The sequence below is a fragment of the Bison bison genome, unplaced genomic scaffold, assembly GCF_000754665.1.
Source record: "Bison bison bison isolate TAMUID 2011002044 unplaced genomic scaffold, Bison_UMD1.0 scf7180017864526, whole genome shotgun sequence".
Taxonomy (NCBI): Eukaryota; Metazoa; Chordata; class Mammalia; order Artiodactyla; family Bovidae; genus Bison; species Bison bison.
The window spans coordinates 2,897,107-2,918,538 of NW_011495077.1; the positions used below are offsets into that span (position 1 = coordinate 2,897,107).

Consider the following 21,432-nt stretch of genomic DNA (forward strand, 5'->3'; position numbering starts at 1 on the left):
TATGATTCATGTGTGGGGAGTATAGAAGAGCTATGGGTTGGGAAGCCCTGGGCTCTTGCCCCTCTCCAGACCAGGGATTGAGCAAGCATGTTGGACATGTCCATCTCTTCCACAGGAGGCAGCCCACTCAGAGTCAGTTATGCCCGAAACCCTTTGTTGCCTGGCGGACCACTGCAGCCTTGGAAAACCCGCAGCCCCTGAGGAGTCGCTGACCAGCACTGTCGCTTCCCAGTGTGTGCCCTTTCTCTAGCTCTCCCATCTCTCTTCTCATTAGACAATCCTGTCTCTACTCTCACTCCCCACCCCAGGAAAAACACTGCTCACCACAAACCAGGACTCCAGAAGGCTGTTGTTATCACAGCTGTATTACCTACACCCTCACCGGAATGCCCCCTTGGACTTCATCCTGACCTCACAGCTGAAGTACCACCTCATCCTGTCCATGGAGGGCGTCTGTCCATTGTGAGCAGTCTCAGAGAAAGAAATCCTTTAACGACTGAGGAACCTGGGGGAGAGGAGGGTTCTCACAGGTAGCGGTGGACAGACATCGGTCTGTCGCTCTCATTCTTCAGTTCATTCAGCAATGTTTCCCTGAGCCCCTGGGTGCCCAGCCCTGTGCCCAGATCTGCCCGGATGGATGCAGGGAATGAGGGATGAGGGCTGCGTTCTCAGGAAGCCCAGTCTTCTCTGTGAAGCACGAGTTATGCATGCGAACAGTGAGAAGTCTGTGCAGAGCAACCCCCGTGGGTTGGTGGTGGAGAATATAGCACAAGCTATGTCTCTGAAGTTGAATACACCTGCCATGGAGGGGGCTTGGGCGATCGGGGAAGGCCTCTTGGAGGAAGAAGGGAAGGAAGACAAATAATCAAAGTGACTTACATCCTTCTGGATGAGCTCAGCGTAAACTATGCAGGCAGCGGAGATCAGCTCGTCGGCATCGAGGTCAATGAGGTTGTTGCAGGCCTGTGCCGGAAGAAGGTGGGTGGAAGCAGGTCTCCCTGGGCACAGGCTGGCACAGGCAGCGACCCGCTGCTTCAAGGGGACGAGGCCGCTGCTCATGGCAGTCACTTGGGGCCACCCAATCTCTTCTCAACTAGCTTGGCACAGTGCCTGAATTTTACCATTGGAATTTTATATATTGGAGAGATGGGGAATGCAGTTTTCATTCTTGGCACTAGAGGGTCCCCAGGGTTTCCCCGAGTGTTTCATGGGATTCTGGGAGGACTCGTTTTATGATGGGGGTGCCATCTAAGATGTTTTGGATCACAGACTTCAGCTGCTTTTCAGAATTGTTGGAAAACTCTAGGTCTTTTGTCACAGGAGGACCCTAGGGCCAAAGAGTTAACTGTCAGTCAGTCCAGCCTCAAGGTTAAGAACCGTTCAGGGTCTTAGCTCCCCACCGCCGATGCTAAACAGGGGTACTGGCGATGATGATGGTTATCACGCTTCTGTGTCAGGCCTGTCTGGAGGTTTACATGAGCTGGTCTATACAAGCACTTGGCACAGTGTTTGGAGTATGTCAGTCTCCCCAGTATTGCCCAGGGGCAGCCAGGGCCTCTGAGTCTGTGTCAGGGGTCTCCGGGAGCCGGTGGGGCTGGACTGGGCTTTGCTGGAGGACGCTCTCACCAGGAGGATATCGTCGCCCGTCATGCTCTCCTGTAGCACCTGCTGGCGCACCATCTGCAGCATGCTGTAGGCCACCAGCACCTGGAAGTTCCTGCAGGGTTTCCCTGTGAGCAGCACCTGCAGGGGCCAGTGAACCTCAGTCTGGCCTGTGGTCAGATGCCCTTCGGATGGTGCGGTTCCCACCAACCACGTGACCTGTCAGCCATGCCTGGGCCTTGCTGCCCGTGTGCTCATTCATTGACTCTCATTCATTCATTCAACCTCTGGGGTTCTAGGCATTGTGTTTGCTGTTGGGGGACTCAAGGAAAAAGGCTTTAGGGATTCATCAGCTAGAGAGGAGAGACAGAGAAAGAGAGAAGGAAGGGAAGGAGGAAGGGAGGGAGCAGGAAAGAAGAGAGACAGGGGGAGAGAACTCCAAGAATGACTGGTTAACTCTGTAGCTTTGAGTGGTGCTTTGGCAAAACAACAGTTGTGTCAGGGGTGTCACTAAAGGCCTGATGGTTGAGCACAGAGATCAACAGGCCAGGAGTGAGGAGTGAGGTGGGGGGAGTTGACCTGTGGGGCACTGAATGCCAGGCTGAGCAGTGGGCCCAATCCTGCAGGCAGCAATGGCCATAGGATAGGGTGGTGGGTGTGTTCCCCGGGGAGTGCATCTTGCCCTGGAGACTGGGGTCAAAGAAGTGTAGGTGTGACCTGTCCTTGGGGGGCCCCTCCTTCTCCAGGAGTCAGGGCTCAGAAGGTGTGGGCACTCAGGTGGAAGGGAAGGCCAAGGAAGAGGCAGCTGGGAAAGTGAGGGCAGAGTGAGGGCCCTTGGGCTGGCAGGGTGGCAGGGAAGCTGAATACAGACCAGCCTTCTGCTGCACGAGCCTCGAGGACCCTCCTGCCTGCACTGCCCTGAGAAGGTGCAGTGGAGGGATAAGAAGAACAGAGGGATCAACTGATGTTCTCACATCTCTCAACAGGGCAGGAGCAGGGCCACTGGCCCAATAAATCTCAATGAACTGTATCCAAAATGAAGTGAAGTGAAGTGAAGTGAAAGTTGCTCAGTTGTGTCTGACTTTTTGCAACCCAATGGACCCATGGAATTCTCCAGGCCAAAATACTGGAATGGGTAGCCTTTCCCTTCTCCAGGGGATCTTCTTAACCCAGGGATCGAACCCATGTCTCCTGCATTGCAGGGGGATTCTTTACGAGCCGAGCCACCAGAGAAGCCCAAGAATACTGGAGTGGGTAGCCTATCCCTTCTCCAGAGGATCTTCCCAATCCAGAGATTGAACCCGTCCAAAGCTGGCAGTAAAGGGAAGCAAGGACAAGGGCCTCCCTGTTCCTCTGCCCCAGAGCAGCAGGCACCTCACCTCCCAGAGCCTCCAGACGTCGTCAAAGGTCTTGAAGGCACGTTGAAAGCAGAGGCAGAACCAGGGGAAGAGGGATGGCACAGCCCCCGCACCCTTCCCTTCTGTGGGGAGAGAAGCCCAGAGGCCATGGTCAGGGGATGGGAGATAAAGCGGAAACACACATGGGCGAACAACTGAGCACGGAAGCACACTTGGGAAATTAAAAAAAACCCAGGCTGTCACATTTCCATCTGCCCTTGGAGACTATTCGGGGTGGATTTTCAACTGTCCAGATCCTAACCCCATCCAGATGAACCCTCCTCCCGGGGCCGGAAGAAAAGACCAAATGATCTCACTTCCTCCCCCATGCTTGGGAGCTGCTGCCCTGGACTGGGTCCCGGCCCCCTCCCACGCCTTCCCTGGGGTTGAGGGAGGTGTATGGTAGCAGAGGGAGCCACTCACTTAAGTGCTCAGCGAACACGGGATCCAGGAAGTTGATCAGGGTGTTGAGCATGTCGAGGTTCTTCCCTACCCCGATGTTGATGACACAGCTGTGCTCCTGGGAGAGATGAGTGGGCAGGAGGGACCCCCTTGAAAGCACTAGATGAGTCAGCCTTGCTCCATCAACTTCCCAATGCTGGAGGCCCTGTGTATGTCTGGCTGGGCCTGGCCTGAGTCTCTGTATGTGTCTGGGTGTTGGAGCATGGGTGTTTATAAACACACATCTTGCCTGTGTGATGTGTGTGTGTAGTGGGGATGTAGAGATGGACCAGGTATGGCTCACAATGCAGTGAACTCAGATATTCTTCCAGACACATACCATGGGTCTGAACCAATCAGGACAAGAAAAGAGCAGTGGCATGTTGTTTCAGGGATGGAGAAGGGGATGAGGGTGGGTTCTGGGCAGCCTCTCACAGATCATGAGGAAAGGGAGTAACAGGGAGCAGCACCTTTAAAGCTCTCAACCTCACAGTGTGGGAATATCGAGTCCCTGGAGGGCCTGGGTGCAGGTCAAGTGAAAGTAGCGGTGAGAGACAACAGTGAAGACGAGGCCTGAAGTGTTTGGCTGAGGTTTGGGGATTCTACTATGGAGCCTGTAGGGAGCCCTGGAGGATTTGCAGGAGCAGAGCCGTGTTTGGGGCAGGACGAATGCCGGGGAAAGGTGCCCTCACTGGGCCTTTCCAAACCTTTCAAGGTCTGACAAGAGCTGGACCCAGTGCATCGCTATCCTCGTTTCTCAGTTCCAATGCTTCCACCCCCACAACCCGGAACAAACCCCACGGGGGCTGGCATTGCCTTTTTCTGGGAGAAGCTCCTCTGGGACTCAGAGGGCTGTTTCAGGGCTGGAGGAAATGACTGGGGCTGCCAGTGCCTGCCTAACCTCAAGGGGTCATTTGAGGAACTCGGAGGTCCCTAAGCCAGGCCCAGCTCTCACCGTTTTCTGTAGGAAGAACTGGAAAAGCCAGAAGGTCTCATGGTCATGTTCTACCATCAGCTGGAAAATCATCACCATCTCATGGAAGCCCTGCTGGTACTCTGGAGTGGATGGGGGGCCAGTGAGGAGGGGCCGGGGCAGGGAATGGTGGGGGGTTACGGCGGAGCCTGGGCTGGGGCAGGGCACTGTCCCAGGAAGGAGTTGAGAAGGGGGAGCTGAAGGGAGGCCCCACCCTGTGGCACACCTGCTTGAGTGTTGCAGACATAACTCAGGAGCAGGATCTTCTCCAGCCTCTTCTTATCGAGGAGGACATTGCCCAGGGGGTCTTTGTCATAGAGTTTTTTAATGTCGTATGCTAGGTTGGGGGCAAGGGACAGGTGGGCGTCACCAGATCACATCTAGCAGAATGTCCATGGGTGAGTTTATTACCCCCAATCCAAGAGGGTAGGACCCAGGACATCCTGGGAAGGGGGCTATGAAAAAATTTACATCGGGGACTTCCTTGGTGGTTCAGTGGTTGAGAATTCTCCTGCCAATGCGGGGCACACAGGTTCTACTCCTGGCCGGGACCTAAGATCCTACATGCTGCAGAGCAACTGAGCCCAAGTGCCACAAGTACTGAGTCCAGATGCCCTAGAGCCCATGCTCCAGGACAAGATGAAGCCACTGGAATGAGAAGCCCATGCAGTGCAACAAGAGAAAGCCCATGCGCAGCAACCAAAAATGAAATGAAAAAAGATATATCAGACCACCAAGCTTTACCCTTCACCACAACCTGAGCTGCCTGGAGTTTTTCCTGCCTCCAAATCTTTGACCAGTCTGTACCCTTTGCCAGGAATGTCCCTCCTTCCTGCAGTTCAAATCCAACCTAGTTCAAGGCCAAGAGGGGAAGAGATGTAAACAACCAGAGAAAGAGCATACGCCCAGGGACACACACTGGGCCGCTTGGGGCAGCCGGTGGAGCCAGGCTGGTAGGGTAACCAAGATTGAGCCGGCAAAATCCGCAGCATGTGTCAAGGCAGCACCCAGGAACCAGGGCACAGACATGACGTAGGAGGAGCCAGAGAGGAGGGCTTCCAACCCTCCCCTCTGCCGGGCCCCGCCCACCCTCCTCGGCTCACTGATGCTGTTCCGAGTCTCTATGAAGTTCCGGTGCAGGTTTTCCAGAAGGGGCTGAATCTTCTGGTACATCTGGCATAAGGCCTCGTAGTTCTTCCTGTGAGGACAGACCCGAGGCTGAAGGAGGCATCCTTCCCTCCAGGCCAGTCGGGGGAACTCCGAGCAGTGCCCTGACCCAGGTGGTGCGCGCTCCCTGTGCTGCCTCCCATCCCCCCAACTTGCCCAACCCTAACCATCCTCCGGGGGGCACCTGCAGTGCAGGGGAGGTGGCTCTGTAGTCTGACCCCTGCACCTGAATCCTGGATCCATAGTTTAAGAACTGGATGTCTGCCATTAGGGGATATCATGACTGGGGGATATCACTGGCCCTCCCTAAGCCTCCGTTTCCTTGTCTGTAGAGTGGGGCTAACACTAGCGCCCATGCCTCAGGATTGGAAGGACTGGATGAGGCGGAGTTTTGTGCCCATCATTGGAATGAGCTTAGGTGTGTGGTGGGCGGAATGGTGACCTCCAAAGATAGGTCCATGCCCTAACACCTGGAACTTGTGAATATGACTTTCTTTTGGAAAGGGGTCTTTGCAGGTATACTTAATTAAGGATCTTGAGCTGAATTATCCAGGTGGCCCTAGATCCCCCAACTGTCCTGGAGTGGTCTCTAGCTGGCCCCTGAGCATGTGGATATTCCCTAGCTCAAGAAGGCTGCACAGGCCTAGGGATGGCTGGGCTGGGCAGGGTGGCGGGGCAGCGTGAGGAGGTGCTAGGGTCGAGCTCAAGTTGGCAGGGTGTGGACTGGTAATCCCGAGCAGGTGGAGCATGCAGGGTCCAGGGTGGGGGTGGGGGAGGTGCCTGTGCCCCCTGTGTGGGGGTCCTGAGTCAGGAGAGCCATGGGGGTTTTGCCTCTTGAAAAGAGAAGCCCATCTGAAGGAAGCACCCTGACCCTAGCAGGCTGGGGTGGGCGCCCCCTCCCACCTACACTGTCGCCTCCCTCTTGAAAGGATCTGAAACGGTCTACCTCCTCGTGCTGTCCACCGTGAGCCGCTCGTCCTGGGAGCTCTGCCATGAGTAGTAGCCCGTGAGGAACTTCCAGGCTTCTGTCCTCACTGTGGGGTGCAGGCCCTGGGTGGGGGCAGAGGTGAGAGGTTGTGAGCCCCCTGAATGCCTGAAAGAGCCCCCTCCAATGCCATGCCCGCCCTGTTGCCCACCCACGCCCCCAGTCCAGGGTGAGACCGAGGGTAGCTTAGGACTGTACCCTTTCCAGGATGTTAACACAAATGAAGTCTCGTGACTTGGCCAAGTGACCGTTCTCGTCAAAGAAGCCATCCCATTCCGTCTTGTCAATGGGTGGTTTTCTCTTCACCTGGCAAGGACAACCACGTCAGCCCTCGGTTAGGAACCTTTGGCTTTTCTTTAAGAGTGAGTTTTAAGTGATATACTCTGGATTTTGCAACATGAATCAAAATTCACAGCCTCGGACTCACTTCTGAAATTTAACCCCAGGAAATTACTGAAAACATATAGAAAAATGCTGTATGCACAATAATTTTCATTGCACACTACTTACTAGAATGAAAAAGGCAAGCACTCTCTAAATGTTGTGCAATAAGGGAATAGTTAAGTAAACTATGGTTTATATGCTCAATGGAATATTGTGAGGCATTTAAATCGATACAAGGAATGAATAATCTGGGAAAATACAAAATACAAAATGTTAATGGAAAAAAGCAGAAAGCAAAGCATTCAGAATGCATTCAGTCTGCATTCTGTCTGTGTACATACTCCATATACATGTTACATATTGTAAAAACCACACCTTATATACTCTTGAGGTGAATTAACCACTATAAAAATCCTGTTTGAAAAAAGACTGAAAAAAAAACCCCTGAAAAAAACCACCTAAAAACAAAACAATGATTATCTTTGAATGATAGGATTATAACTTTCCCTTTTTCTTGTATTTTCAAGCTTTTCTATAACTATATGTATACTTTTCTATAATGTATACTTGCCTTGATAATGGAAAAATAAAATAAGTACTAATTGAACACATCTATGAGATACATTTTACCTTTTCTAGAAGAGTAAAATGGTACATCATAAGGAATGGTTTCTGCTTACATAAGTGGTGTGTGTGTGTGTGTGTGTGTGTGTGTGTGTTGGGGAAAGGTGAGTGCAGTGCGTGCAAAATAATTTAAAATGCTCGTAAGACAATAATTAGGAGTTGAATTCCTATTGGAATAGGGGAAGATGCCTAGAGGAGTCTTGCATTGAAGAGAATATCTTGAAATGTCACATCTCAGTCTTGAAAGTATGCTGATGGACAGAGCTTGGCAGGTGACTAGACATGTCTGATATATATATTCCCAACTTCCCATTGATAGATACCTGAATATGCATAGGTGTGACTCAAACTTAAATTTGCATACAAGTCACCTGAAGATCTTAAAATTCTGATTCTGACTCAAAATGTCTGGGGTGGAAGCCAAGATGACACATTTCTAACAAACTCCCAGAGCATGCTGGGACCACAGGTGTAGAAAGGTGTTAGAAACAAAAACAGCACTGGAAATTAAGAATTAGAGCCCACAGGCCCAAATTTGGGGTAATTTCTGCTAACTCTGTTTGGTAGAGATGGATCGAGCAATATACTTTAATTACTCATACATGCTCCATCTTCTAAACCAAAATAGGATATATGGGCCCAAGAAGGTACAGAAAATCTTCGCTTTGGCCTAACCTTGGGAAGCAGGGTCTGCCCTGATGCCACGTCCCAGTTGTATAGACATTGTCGTCTGAGCTGATCAGAGCCAGGCTTCTGCCCTCTGACAGCAGTCATGTTCTCACAACCTGTACTCAGAAACTGCAACACTTGGCAGGAAGTAGAAGGGAGTAGGAAGAGCAGGGCTGTGTCCTGGGATCTTTCATTATAGAAGGGAATGACTGAACCTTAGGAATACATTTCCTTATGAATTTTAGTCAGTTGGTCAATTTCTACAAAAAAAAAAAAAAAGGGAGCTGTGATTTTGATGAGGATTGCATTGAACCTATAGATCAATTTGTGGAGAATTGATAATGCTACTGAATCTTCTGACCCATAAAACATAGTATATTTCTCCATTTATTTAGGTCTTCTTTAATTTCTCTCAGCAATGTTTTGGTGAGATTTTGGTATGTGTAGGTTATTCATTTATTTTATCAGATTTATTCACAAACATTTCATATTTTGGATGCTGTTGTAAAAGGTGTCATTTTTAAACTTTCAACTTCTAACTCCTCATTGCTAGTATTTACAGATATAGCGGATTTTTATGTTTTGATCTTGTATCCTACAACCTTGCTAACCTCACTTATTAGTCTTAGTAGCTTTTTTGGTGGGTCAATAGGATTTGTTATATAGGCCAGCAATCAGCAAACTATAACCCATGGGCCAAATCTGGCCTTCAATCCATTTTTTTTTTCAAATAAAGTTTTATTGGCACACAGTCACGCCTGTTCACTCATTTGTTGTCTGAAGCTGCTTTTATGCTACAATGGCAGAGTTTAGTAGTTACAACAGAGAAGTATGGCACACACAGACTAAAGTACTTACTACTTTGACCCTTACAGAAAAAGTTTGCCAACCCTGACATAGATGGGCATGTTATCCATGAATAAAGGCAGTTTCACTTCTTCTTTTCCAAGCTGGATGTCTTTTATTTCTTTCTCATGTCTTATGCACTGACTAGAACTTCAAGGGCAATGTCAAATAAAAGTGGTGAGAACAGACATCTTAGCTTTGTTCCTAATCTTAGAGGGAAGGCATTTGGGCTTTTATGGTTCGGTGTGATGTTAACTGTAGGCTTTTTGTAGATGCCCTTTATCAGGCTGGGAAGCTCCCTTCTGTTCCTAGTTTTGTGAGCGTTTTATCAGGGATGGATGTTCTTCATCAATGGAGATGATCATACGATTTTTCATTTTTTAGCATGTTAATAAGGTAAATTACATTGAATTATTCTGAATGTTGTCATTCCTTGGATAAACCCTCGTGGTGATGTATTATCCTTTTTAGACATCATCGGATATTATTTGCTACAGTTTTATTTAGGATTTTTGCATCATTGTTCATGAAAGAGCTTTGTCTATAATTTTGTTTTCTTGTAATATTTTTGATTTTGATATCAGGGCAATGTTGGCCTCATGGAATAAGTAGGAACCTATTCCCGCTTTTCAGTTTTTTTAGAAGAGTTTGTATAGAATTGGTATTATTTCTTTCTTCAGTATTTGGTGTAACTCACCAGTGAAGCCAGCTAGGTCTGGAGTGTTCTTTGTGGGAAGATTTTTAACTACAAATTCAATTTTTTATTAGATTGAAAGATAGTGTCAGAAGAAATAATTTTATTTTTGACTTTTTAAAATTAGAGATTTATCAGAATAGGGCATTTTCCTTCTAATTCACTTTAAAAAATAAACAATGCAGGAAACAGCAAGGAATGAATAAATGCATAAAGCATAAAAATGATTGAAACCCAAAGAAATTAATTATGGAAACAAATGCTTAAGTTTCCTTAATAGTTGCAAACACTTTAAAAGCACTGGTTTTATTTTAAGCACTTTATATTTACAACTGTTTAATCTTCACAACCACCCATGAGGCAGGTGAGGTTGTTACACGGCTTTACGTGTTAGGGAACCAGAGGTCTAAAGGGTTAATTAGTGTATCTGAAGTCACACAGTAAGTATCAGAGCTGAGATTGAACCCAGAGTTGTTTGGTGCAAGAGTCAGGGTGCTTAACTCCAATGCCATGCCACCAGGGAGTGTAAAAGGCAAGGATTTTCAGTTTAAATAAAAGATATACACCCTACTCGAGCTGTTAGGTTTTCCAGGTGACTCAGTAGTAAAGAATCAGCTTGTCAATATGGGAGTCTGAGGAGACACAGGTTTGATTCCTGGGTTTGGAAGATCCCCTGGAGGAGGAAATGGCAACCCACTCCAGGATTCTTGCCTGGAAAATCCCATGAACAGAGGAGCCTGGTGGGCTACAGTCCATGGGGTCACAAAGAGTTGGATATGATTGAGGGACTAAGCATGCATGAGAGCTGTTAACAAAAGGTATACATTAAAATTAAATGCCATAGAAAGATTAAAAAATAAATGATGAACGAAGACATGAAAAAAGGGTTAAACATAATGATAGTGGCAAACTAATCAAAGCAATATGCACAGAACACTATAGTAAAAGATAGGGCATCGACATAATAAGGCAGAGATAATTAGAAACATCAAAAGAAGGCATCTGCTGAGCGCTCGGAGAATTTGCATCACTAAACCTCTACCTGCAACAGTTGGCCATCTGCCTACTTTGCCTTGGCTGAATTTGTTTTTAAAAAGCCACTGACTTCTTCCAGTAAACTCTGCTTCTCTCTGCCCAGCCTCTTCCCTGTATGTCCCTGGACCCAAGCAAACTACGGGGCACCCACAAGAACTTGTAAGACATTTGCTAGCAAGCCAAGGACAAGCTCAAAAAGCCTGACCACCGGCAGAGGCCTGCAGGTTGGTGCGGGGGTAGGGGGCAGAGGCAAGGTGGGTGGCGATAGGAATTTCCACAGGAAGTCCCCTCCCTCTCTTCACTAGTACATCAACATCGCCTGTCTATGCCAGAAAACAGAATCTGTATCTGGGGTTCTTCAAAATAATGGAGACGGTGACCTCAATGGCCACTCAAATCCACCTTCATCCTCCTATATTCCTCTATTCCTTGCTCCACCAACCTGTTAACACCCTGCCCACAATCTGGGTACAAGGACCTGGTCACCCAGGAGGAGAGTCTGGTAGACCGTGTGGTGCTACCAGCTCTGCAATAACACCTTTCCTACTCCCCTAGGAAGAGTACTGCTAGGCAAAGCAGGTATGGAAATCTCTTCCCGCCTTTGTGGTGTACCTCAGCAGGGTGAAACTCCCTACCGGCAAACCTGGGGAATGGTGGGCCATGCTTCCCCTGGAGAAGGGGGCCAGAGGTGGGAGCCTTAAATGGTTCAACCTCTCTAACAGCTGTTAGTGGCCCTTGCTGCAGGCATACATCTTTCCAGCCTCTTTCCCCCACTTCATCATTAGGTTAAGGATTTTCTCCAGTATTTTTTAGTGAAATAAGAAAGCCACTGGAGGATAAGAAAAATTTTCTTGATGGGTTTTTTGATGCCAAGTTGCTCTGAATCCTCATAGCAACAGTTGTTGTTTAGTCTTTAAGTCGTGTCCGACTCTTTGCGACCCCATGGTCTGCAGCATGCAAGGCTCCTCTGTCCTTTACTATCTCCTGGGGTTTGCTCAGATTCATGTCCATTGAGTTGCTGATGCATCTAATCATCTCATCCTCTGCTGCCCTCTTCTCCTCTAGCCGCCAATCTTTCCCAGCATCCATGTCTTTTCTAATGAGTTGGCTCTTCGAATCAGGTGGCGAAAGTATTGGAGCTTCAGCTTCAGCAACAGTCCTTCCAATGAATATTCAGGGTTGATTTCCTTTAGGATTGACTGGTTTGAGCTCCCTTGCAATCCAAGGGACTCTCAAGAGTCTTCTCTAGCACCACAGTTTGAAAGCATTGATTCTTTGGTGCTCAGCCTTCTTATGGTCCAACTCTCACATCCCGCGTAGCAACAGAGCCCCCAATAAAGCCTGAGTTCAACTGTGGACAAGACATACTCCCAACAGTAACCATAATCGTCTCAGAGATTCCTACCAAGGAAAGAGGGAGTGTCTCAAGGAGGGCAGGCATATTAAGAGTAGACAGTTTGAGGGAGGGATGTGTGTGACTTGAGAGAGTTATCTGGGTGATATTTATCAACCCAGGTGTGGAGTGTGTATCATCAGAGTAGTATAGTTATCTTTAAAAAATGGCTTAGGGACTTCCCTGGTGGTCCAGTGGTTAAGATTCCACCTTGCAATGCAGGGGATGCAGGTTCGATCCCTGGTTGGGAATTAAGATCCCATATGCCGCAGAGCAACTAGAGATTCGTGTGATGCAAAGAAGTTAGGTGCACATCAGAATGACCCCGAGGTGAAGCTATAGATTGATGGGCCCCTTGCCCAGAGTTTTGGGTTCAAAAGATCTGGGACTCAAGAATCTGCATTCCTTATTAGACCAAAGTTGATGCTGATGCTGCAGACTCAGTCACCACACTTGGAGAATCACTGATTAGGAGATGGACTCCACAGCTTGGTTTAAATACCCACTCTGCCACTGACTGGGCTTCCCAGGTGGTGCTAGTGGTAAAGAACCTGCCTGCCAATGCGGGAGGCATGAGAGATGCAGATTCGATCCCTGGTTCAAGAAGATCCCTGGAGGAGGGCATGGCAACCCACTCCAGTATTCTTCCTGGATGAATCCCATGGACAGAGGAGCCCGGTGGGCTGTGGTCCATGGGGTCACAAAGAGTTGGACATGACTGAAGCAACTGAGCACAGCACAGCTGCCATTTACTAGCAGTGGGTCTGTAGGAAGTTGCTTAGCCCGGCGGGCTCAATGTTCTCATTTATAAAGTGAATATAATAGCTTCACCCACCTCACAGAGTTATGATGAGACTGTAAAGAAATCATTTACAACAGTCATTGTACATACTAAATGCCATATGATAGTTTGTTATTTTATTATTATCCTTCTCTAAATTTAGAGAAATGAAGAGAGATATAAAGAAAATTCAAATCAAGGCCTGGTGATAACTTGCAATAAAGCAGTAACATTTAAAACTCAGGGAGAGAGGTACCCATTTTGCATTTCTGCTTTTCTATGTATCACTCTCTAAATCACAATGATTAATGAGACTTGAGATTGGTTAAGGTCATTATAATTAGTCACCATGATTTTGAAAAATATACAGTGTGGAAAATTCTGACTGAGGCTGAATTCTAATGAATAGCTTCTCTTATTAATTGGACGTGGAAACCACCTGCTAACAAAAGCATTACTGCCACCTGGTGGCAGCATACCAAAATTGTTGGCAAAAACACCAAGGAAAATTCAGCATCTTTAAGACAATTTGCAAACCAGGAACTCGTTAAAGTTAGAATGTCACTTATGGGAGAAAAGTAACACCGGCTTAGATAGAAGGGTAAAGGAAGGACTTGTGTTTTTCAGTCCTGTTGTCAGTGATGACGGTGAGACCAAGGTTTGACCTACCCTGCTCCACCTTCTAGGCCAGCTCAGGGTTCCAGTCCTTCCCACCCAACAGGGGAAAATAGCCCTAACAGGGGAAAATAGCCCTAATGCAAACCAGAGATTGGGGAGGGAGGGACTTGGAGCTGATGAAGAACACCTACCAGGATGAAGGAGGCTGACTGCCTGGCAGAGAGACTGTTTTCGGGAGAGAGGGTGGTCATGGCCCCTGCTGGCTGTCTTCAAGCAGCTTCTGACTGGAGTTTACTTGGAGCCCTAAGTGATGCTTTAATTAAGCAGGGGAAGGTGGTCTTCCTTTGGGGGGATGCGTTGCTTTCCCAGGAGGAACTGGGCCTCTGCTGACCTCCCATACTCGAACAGAGCCAGCCAATATGTCATAAAGCCCCTGGAATGCTCGTCACAATGGCCTTGGAACATGGGAGCACCCAACTTTAGAGGTAAGACACACCCAAGAACCAAGGGGACTAAACCTCCCAGTCACCCAGAAAAACTGTAGTGCTCACAGGATGTGTAATGGGGGCTGGGATCAGAGGACATGTAGACCAGTGTGCTGGGCTGATCAGGGAGGGCTTCCTGGAAGAGGCAAACCAGGCAGTCTTTCCATCTCTGGCTCTCCCTCTTCTGGGCCCGCTTCATTTGTTATCTCACCAGACTAGTACAGAAACCTGGAAAGCACCTAGAATAGGAGATTTAGGTCTCTTGAGTATAACTTTCAGAGATTCAGAATCAGAATGTCTGGGCTGGGGACACGGGGAACTGTATTTTGAAAAACTCCCTGGGTGACTCAGATTAGGTATTTGGATGGTAGCTTCAAGGGGTAGAGATCAGTTTCATTTATCTTTATATCTAGAGCACTAAAGACAGTGCCCAAGTGACTGAACAAATAATTTAATTGAAGAGAAGAGTAAATGAAGCCCTTAGATCTCCTCTTACTTTCCTCTCTGTATATATTACAGAGGTTTCTGTACGTGCCCCATCCCCACTCCGTCCCTGAGTTCCTTTTGGCCAAGGTCAGTGTCTGATCCTTGTGTTTCCCCTCCCAGTGCCAGCCCCACCTCCTGGCACTTGGTGGGTGCTCAGTATTTGCTGAATGAACCTGAGGAGCTGGCTTCTCTTGGCTCCAGCATCACTTCTCCAACCTTAAGCATTGCTTGCATTCCCACTCAGGTCTCAACCGTTAAAGCCACCTGGCTCTAAAGCATCCTTAGTCATTAGGAGTAAGTAATTAGACCAACCAAATTGTAATCAGGAGCTTAGAGCTGGAGTGTGGACTCTGACCTCAAATTTGGATGCTCCCCCCCCTTCTGAGCCATGGATCCCCCACCCATGAAATCAGAATACAGTCAGCCTCTGGCTTGCACGTCCTTATTAGCATAATGAATCAGCATCCATATGGAAGTCTTCAGTGGACACAATTCACTGTCTCATTTACTGTTACTGTTCTGCTCGCTTGCGGCACTGTAGGAGGCCTTTTAAATCAAAATGCTTTATTCTCTGCCTCTCTCCACTACTCCATCCCAACCTAGGAAAGCGTGACAGCCTCTTCCTCTTGATCTGTTGCCCCTAGGTCTTCAAGGAGCAGGAGGTGGGGCAGCTTTGAGTAGGGGAGGGGTGGTATAAGGACAGGGCAGCCTCTAACAGCAGGATACCTTCCTTCTGCGCCTTTCGAAGCAAATGTCCAGAGCGGGAGGCGTGGCGAGGGCATTACTCACCATTTGGGATTATCTATGCCTCTGTTCCTCCACATCAACGACGTCGACAACTGAGAATTAACTATGATTTTTGCCTCGAGAAACTTAGAATCAGGCAGGGAGCTGGAAAATCTGAGTGCTAAATCCGATGTGGCTTCTAAAATGAACATGACGGGCATAGATCATCTACTGAACTTCCTTTCACCTCTGGCTCCTTATCTGCAAATTGCAGATAATAACCCTTCCCCAATTAGCCAGTATAGTTTGGTCATATCACAAAAGCCTCATAGCAACTGCATGGAGACTTAATATTCAAAGAGGACCCTGTGCTGAAGTGAGGATTTTGATCCCGTTTTCCCCTCTTTCTGATTCTTATAAGGGATTTACATGTGTCAATCTCATTTTCTCTAGGGCTGAATGGTCCTTCCCATGTCCATTTATTTGCATTTACCAGCTCAGCTGGTAAAGAATCCGCCTGCAATGTGGGAGACCTGGGTTTGACCCCTAGGTCAGGAAGATCCCCTGGAGAAGGGAACAGCTACCCACTCCAGTATTCTGGCCTGGAGAATTCCATGGACTATATGGGGTTGCAAAGAGCTGGATGCAACTGAGTGACTTTCACTTTCCAAATTCTGTAGATTCTCCTGCGTTACACTCCCCACGTCCCTGATGGGGGCCCACTTTTCTGCTTTAAATTCCTGTATGTGGGGATTCTTCAGGGCACAAGAATCCCAGGTTTTAAAATATTATTCTTGGTATTAGAGTGTGGGTAAAGGTTGGTGAGATAGAGCATTTGTTATTAGAGAAATCCTGGGAGGGAGAAAACCTCCCAGTCCATCTTTGCTCTGAGGACTCTGATTGTCCAGGGGCTGCCGGGACAGTGGTGGGGAGGCAGACGCAGAAGAGAGACTGGCTATGGGAATCTGTTGGTTATAACTTACCCCCACCCCCACCAGAGCCTATAAATCTATGCCTGTTCCACACTGCATATTTATTTGCTGTTTGTAATGCTGATCTGGGTTTGATCCCTGAATTGGGAAGATTCCCTGGAGGAGGGCATGGCAACCCTCTCCAGTATTCTTGCATGGAGAATCCCATGGATGGAGGAGCCTGGCAGGCTACAGTTCACAGGATCTCAAAGAGTCGGACAGGACTGAAGTGACTTAGCAGGCACACACGCAGTGCTGATCTGTGGTACAGTTTTTCTGAACTTCTTAAATAGAAGAAGCAGGCAAGGGAAACACAATGATACTGAAACATGCCTCAGTTCCCTGTATGGAACTGGTGAGAGGTACCTGGCAGAGTGATATACAGTGTTGGTACAATGAGAAGGCTCGTGGGCTTTGATGCCAGAAAAGCCCAGGTTCAGACCCTGACCCTGCCGCCCAGCCCCGATGTGAACTTGGCCCCACTTGTTGGGAAAGACCATTTGTGCTGTCTTTCCGCCCCTGCTCAGCGTGTAAGAGTGGGCCTTAGGCCTGGGGCGCTCCCTTGCCAAGAGATAGGGAGCCCTTGCAGGCTATGCTGGACTGACCGCCTCGTGTGGGGTAGCTTTCCCTGTTTTAGATTTAGTGTGTGCTCCTTTGTTCTGCTTGAGTGTGTGCATCATATGGCACCTGGCCAATCCTGCTGCTGTATCTCCACCTGGCAGGGAGGGAAAGGGGTCTTTTTGGGGCCCCGGGGGACGGATGCCAGCTACTGAAGCTGATCCTGCTCTGTCGCCTCTCTGCGTGAGTAAAGCACTCTTCCCTCCAGTGCCTGTGGGAGTCGTGTCTTTCTTGGAACCCTGACACACATGTAGACCACGGAGCAGGTTGACATTCTGGGCTGCTGCTGGCAGGCATTCTGTGCTCTTTGCTCTCCTCCATGCAGTGGGACTGCCCCCTCCCCACCCCAGAGGTGGTAACAGGTGTCATTTGCTTGACACCATCTCTTAACCTTTCTGAGTCTCAGCATCGTATGTCCTGGGGCAGGGAATGATAGCACCTCATGGAACAGGAGGGTATGAAGCAGCCTGTGTTGAGAGCTGAGTAGGGTCCAAGAGCCCAGGGCGCGGGCGTAGTCAGAAACCTCAGCATCAACATTAGTATTACCAATGCCCAGGAAACGTCTGTGAAAATCTCTATGAACTAGACTTGAGTCAAGATGCCGCCGGCTTCCACCAGGCTTGCAAGAACATCAGTGAAAAAGTTCAAAGAGCTTGTGAGCCCGACAGTTCCTGTTTCTCTGCCTTTTTCCAGGAACCCGAGGACCACGGTTGCTATGAAAGCGGGGTGAGGCCTGTATTAGAAACCAAGTTCCCTCCAGTTCCCTTCATGTCAATGCGACATGACACGACTCTGTGAAATGAGATGCGCCAGGTCCCTGGAACAGTTATCAGGTAGCCTCCTTCAAAGGACGCCTACCCCTGACTGTCTAGTCTGGGCCATGCTACCTCTTGGTATAAATCACATGCATTCGGATTTGATTTCACCGCGAAGTGCCAACAACCTTTTATGCTAAAGCAGTGCTTTTCTCTTTGCCCCTCCTTGTGGGGAACCGGGATAAGTTTAGGTTTTCAGCAGCAGGTTTTCTGCCCTCGCCCCCATGGAGTGCAGTATTTCTGACAATGCTGGAGACAGCTGCACCTCATGTGTCACTAGCGGGAGGGGAACAGAGGGCTGGGGGTTGGGGGTGGAGACAGCTGTCTTCTGAGCGTGTGGTGTTGGAATTCCCCAGAGCAATAGCCTGCCCAGCCACCTGAAGTCCCTGGAGCCAGTTGGGGTGTCCTGGGTTATTTGCTGCACTGGGGGCCAACCTCATCATCTTGGGGAGCCCTCCCTTGCTCTATCCTTCCCCTTAGTTAGTTGAGGATGACAGCACTTGTCACCTTCAATCCAGCTGTCATGCACGCCAGGAATAACTCATAGGAGCAACTCTAGGTAGAAACCACCACAGTCAGCAAAGAAGAGGTGCTTTCAGCCCTGGGCAGCTGTCCCCACAAGCTTGCCCCTGCTCTGAAGGTGGTCTTGCTCCTTAGGGGATCCTCATCATGGTTCTTCCTGACTCTTGCCCTCCAAGCACGGGACTTCGATTCTCAGTGAGAGGCTGCCTCTTTCATGCTGCACTGTCTACTGCTCATTCAGTCCCCAGAAGCCCCTGTCTTGTCCCTGGACATCCTGACCACGACTTCCTTTTAGAGGGCACCCGCTACGTACATCAGGGGAGGGACTTTGTATATGTCATTGCCAACCTTGACCGCCTGGTGAGGGCAACAGAATCTACTTGCTTGGGATCGACCAGCTAGTCAGTGGGGAGCCAGGAACCTCCATACTCTGCTTAGACTGGCTACCAGCCAGGCCAGCTCTGTGTCATGTCAAGCTGACCCCCTCATCCTATGAGCAGAAGTGGGCATCTATGAACCCCTTGCAGGCTCAGGGGACTATGATCCCAGAACCCAGGCGGGAGGAGGGAGCTTGCTCTAACTCCTCATCCAGGCTTTAAAATAGTTATTCCACCCAAATTCAGAGTGTGCAGTGTTGGGGGAGATAGTGGGGCAGTGTTACAACCTACATGTAAAGAGGATGGAAAAGAGTGAAATGGAGAGGAAAAAGGACAAGGAATTCCAGCAAACTCCAGGGACAGCTAATGGAGAGAAATAACATGGCTAATTACATCTCTGAAGGCTATCTGTTCCAAAATGAATTTTTAATGAAAAAATAATGCATTTCCCCTGCAACTGAAATCCAAGAAAAAAAGGAATGGGCAGCGTCTCCCAGCGCAGGCAAGAGCCACTGTGTGTCCAGTGGTGTCTCTGACCACTTGACCTGAGTCCCTTCCCAGCATCGTTACCCCTCGGGTGATGCAAAGCAGGCATAAGAACCAGCAGCGGGAACCTTGTACACACAGGGCTCCAGGGACAGCAGTGTGGACTGAGATCTGTACATCAAGCTCCATCACCTGTCAGAGCTGAGAGAGAGTTCTCTCCAGTAGTTCCAGGGGCCTTCTCTAGGTGGTGGTGGTGGTGTTCAGTCGCTCTGTCATGTCCGACTCTTTGCAACCCCATGAACTGCAGCATGCCATGCTTTCCCTGTCCTTCACCATCTCCCAGAGTTTGCTCAAACTCATGTCCATTGAGTTGGTGATGCCATCCAACCATCTCATCCTCAGTTGCCTCCTTCTCCTTCTGCCCTCAGTCTTGTTCAGCATCAGTGTCTTTTCCAATGAGTCAGTTCTTCATATCAGGTGGCCAAAGTATTGGAGCTTCAGCAACAGTCCTTCTAATGAATATTCAAGACTGATTTCCTTTAGGATTGACTGGTTTGATTTCTTTGCAGTCCAAGGGACTCTCAAGAGTCTTCTCCAGCACAGTTTGAAAGCATCAATTTTTTGGCACGCAGCTTTCTTAATGGTCCAACTCTCACATCTGTACATGACTAACTGGAAAAACCATAGCTTTGACTATATGGGCCTTTGTCAACAAAGTGATGTCTCTGCTTTTTATTTCCCCTGCCCACCCCCTCCTATTCTTCTCATCAAGAGTCATGGATCTTAAATCCATGGGTACAAAACTCCTTCTGTGAAATTAAGGTTTATCCATGGCTTTGTGAAGAAGTGAGCCCCATTCTCCCCTCTTTCTGGGACACTCTGTAAGTGGGAATAGGGAGAGACGAGCACAAATTTTAGAGTCAAACAGTCTTAGGTTCAGATCCGAGTCTTACAACCTCTTTACTGTGTGACCCAGGGCAAGTTATTTAATTTCTCAGGCTCAGTTTCCTCACCTGTAAAATGGAGAAATAGTAGCTACTTGATATACTACTGTGAGGTTTAAATAATGTCTGTATGGTGCTTAGCACAGTGTCCAGCACAGACTGAGCAGTTGTTTGTGTTATTATTTCTTCCAGGACACATCTAGGCTAACCTTGAACTTCCCAAGAAACTCTCTCCTGGGTCCCCAGAGAAAGTTATTTAATTTCCCAGGCTCAGTTCCCTCACCTGAAAAAGGGGGAAACAGTAGCTACTTGATATACCCCAGCCTCAGTCAGCCCCTACCTAGCATGGCCACCTGGGCCAGGCATTAAGAACCACAGGGACAGCTAGGAGCACTGAGCTTGCTGCTGACTCAACAGTCAGCAAGGCTGACTCAGACAGGCTGTTTGGTCAGAGGCCCAGCTTACCCTCTGGTGCAAGAAGATGCAGCAAGGAGAGAGTTTGCAGGAGGCTTCTCCAGGAAAAAACGTGACCATGATGCTCGAAGGTCTACAGGTGCCCAGCCCACGTTACCCTCAGGGCAGACAGATCCCTACGTCAGTGCTCTATAGCCACATGCTCACCCCTCAGTGGGTTCACAGCCCTGTCACTCATTCTACATGAGAGCTCCAAAATCATTCATCAGATCAGATCAGATCAGATCAGTCGCTCAGTCGTGTCCGACTCTTTGCGACCTCATGAATCGCAGCACGCCAGGCCTCCCTGTCCATCACCAACTCCTGGAGTTCACTCAGACTCATGGCCATCGAGTCAGTGATGCCATCCAGCCATCTCATCCTCTGTCGTCCCCTTCTCCTCTTGCCCCCAATCCCTCCCAGCATCAGAGTCTTTTCCAATGAGTCAACTCTTCGCATGAGGTGGCCAAGTACTGGAGTTTCAGCTTTAGCATCATTCCTTCCAAAGAAATCCCAGGGCTGATCTCCTTCAGAATGGACTGGTTGGATCTCCTTGCAGTCCAAGGGACTCTCGACAGACTTCTCCAACACCACAGTTCAAAAGCATCAATTCTTCGGCGCTCAGCCTTCTTCACAGTCCAGCTCTCACATCCATACATGACCACTGGAAAAACCATAGCCTTGACTAGACGAAACTTTGTTGGCAAAGTAAAGTCTCTGCTTTTGAATATGCTATCTAGGTTGGTCATAACTTTCCTTCCAAGTAATAAGCATCTTTTAATTTCATGGCTGCAGTCACCATCTGCAGTGATTTTGGAGCCCAGAAAAATAAAGTCTGACATTGTTTCCACTGTTTCCCCATCTATTTCCCATGAAGTGATGGGACCGGATGCCATGATCTTCGTTTTCTGAATGTTGAGCTTTAAGCCAACTTTTTCAC

General features: G+C 48.6%; 1 protein-coding gene across 3 annotated transcripts; it reads right to left on the reverse strand.

Annotated features, from left to right (window-relative positions):
* Positions 1–316: 316 nt before the first annotated feature.
* On the reverse strand, positions 317–13,986 carry TBC1D21 (TBC1 domain family, member 21). 3 transcript variants are annotated; one of them, XM_010831370.1, is made up of 11 exons: positions 13,801–13,860; positions 6,764–6,871; positions 6,527–6,630; positions 5,517–5,611; positions 4,640–4,750; positions 4,396–4,496; positions 3,423–3,519; positions 2,982–3,082; positions 1,627–1,743; positions 880–963; positions 317–505 (listed from the first exon to the last, which is right to left on the reverse strand). In XM_010831370.1, exons 1-11 carry the CDS (start codon positions 13,858–13,860, stop codon positions 473–475), a joined length of 1,011 nt encoding a protein of 336 aa, XP_010829672.1. In that variant the 3' UTR covers positions 317–472. The 3 variants fall into 3 exon arrangements, with proteins under 3 accessions (XP_010829672.1, XP_010829673.1, XP_010829674.1); XM_010831371.1 differs by lacking the exon at positions 6,764–6,871; XM_010831372.1 differs by lacking the exon at positions 4,640–4,750 and having other exon boundaries at positions 348–505; positions 13,801–13,986.
* Positions 13,987–21,432: the final 7,446 nt, after the last annotated feature.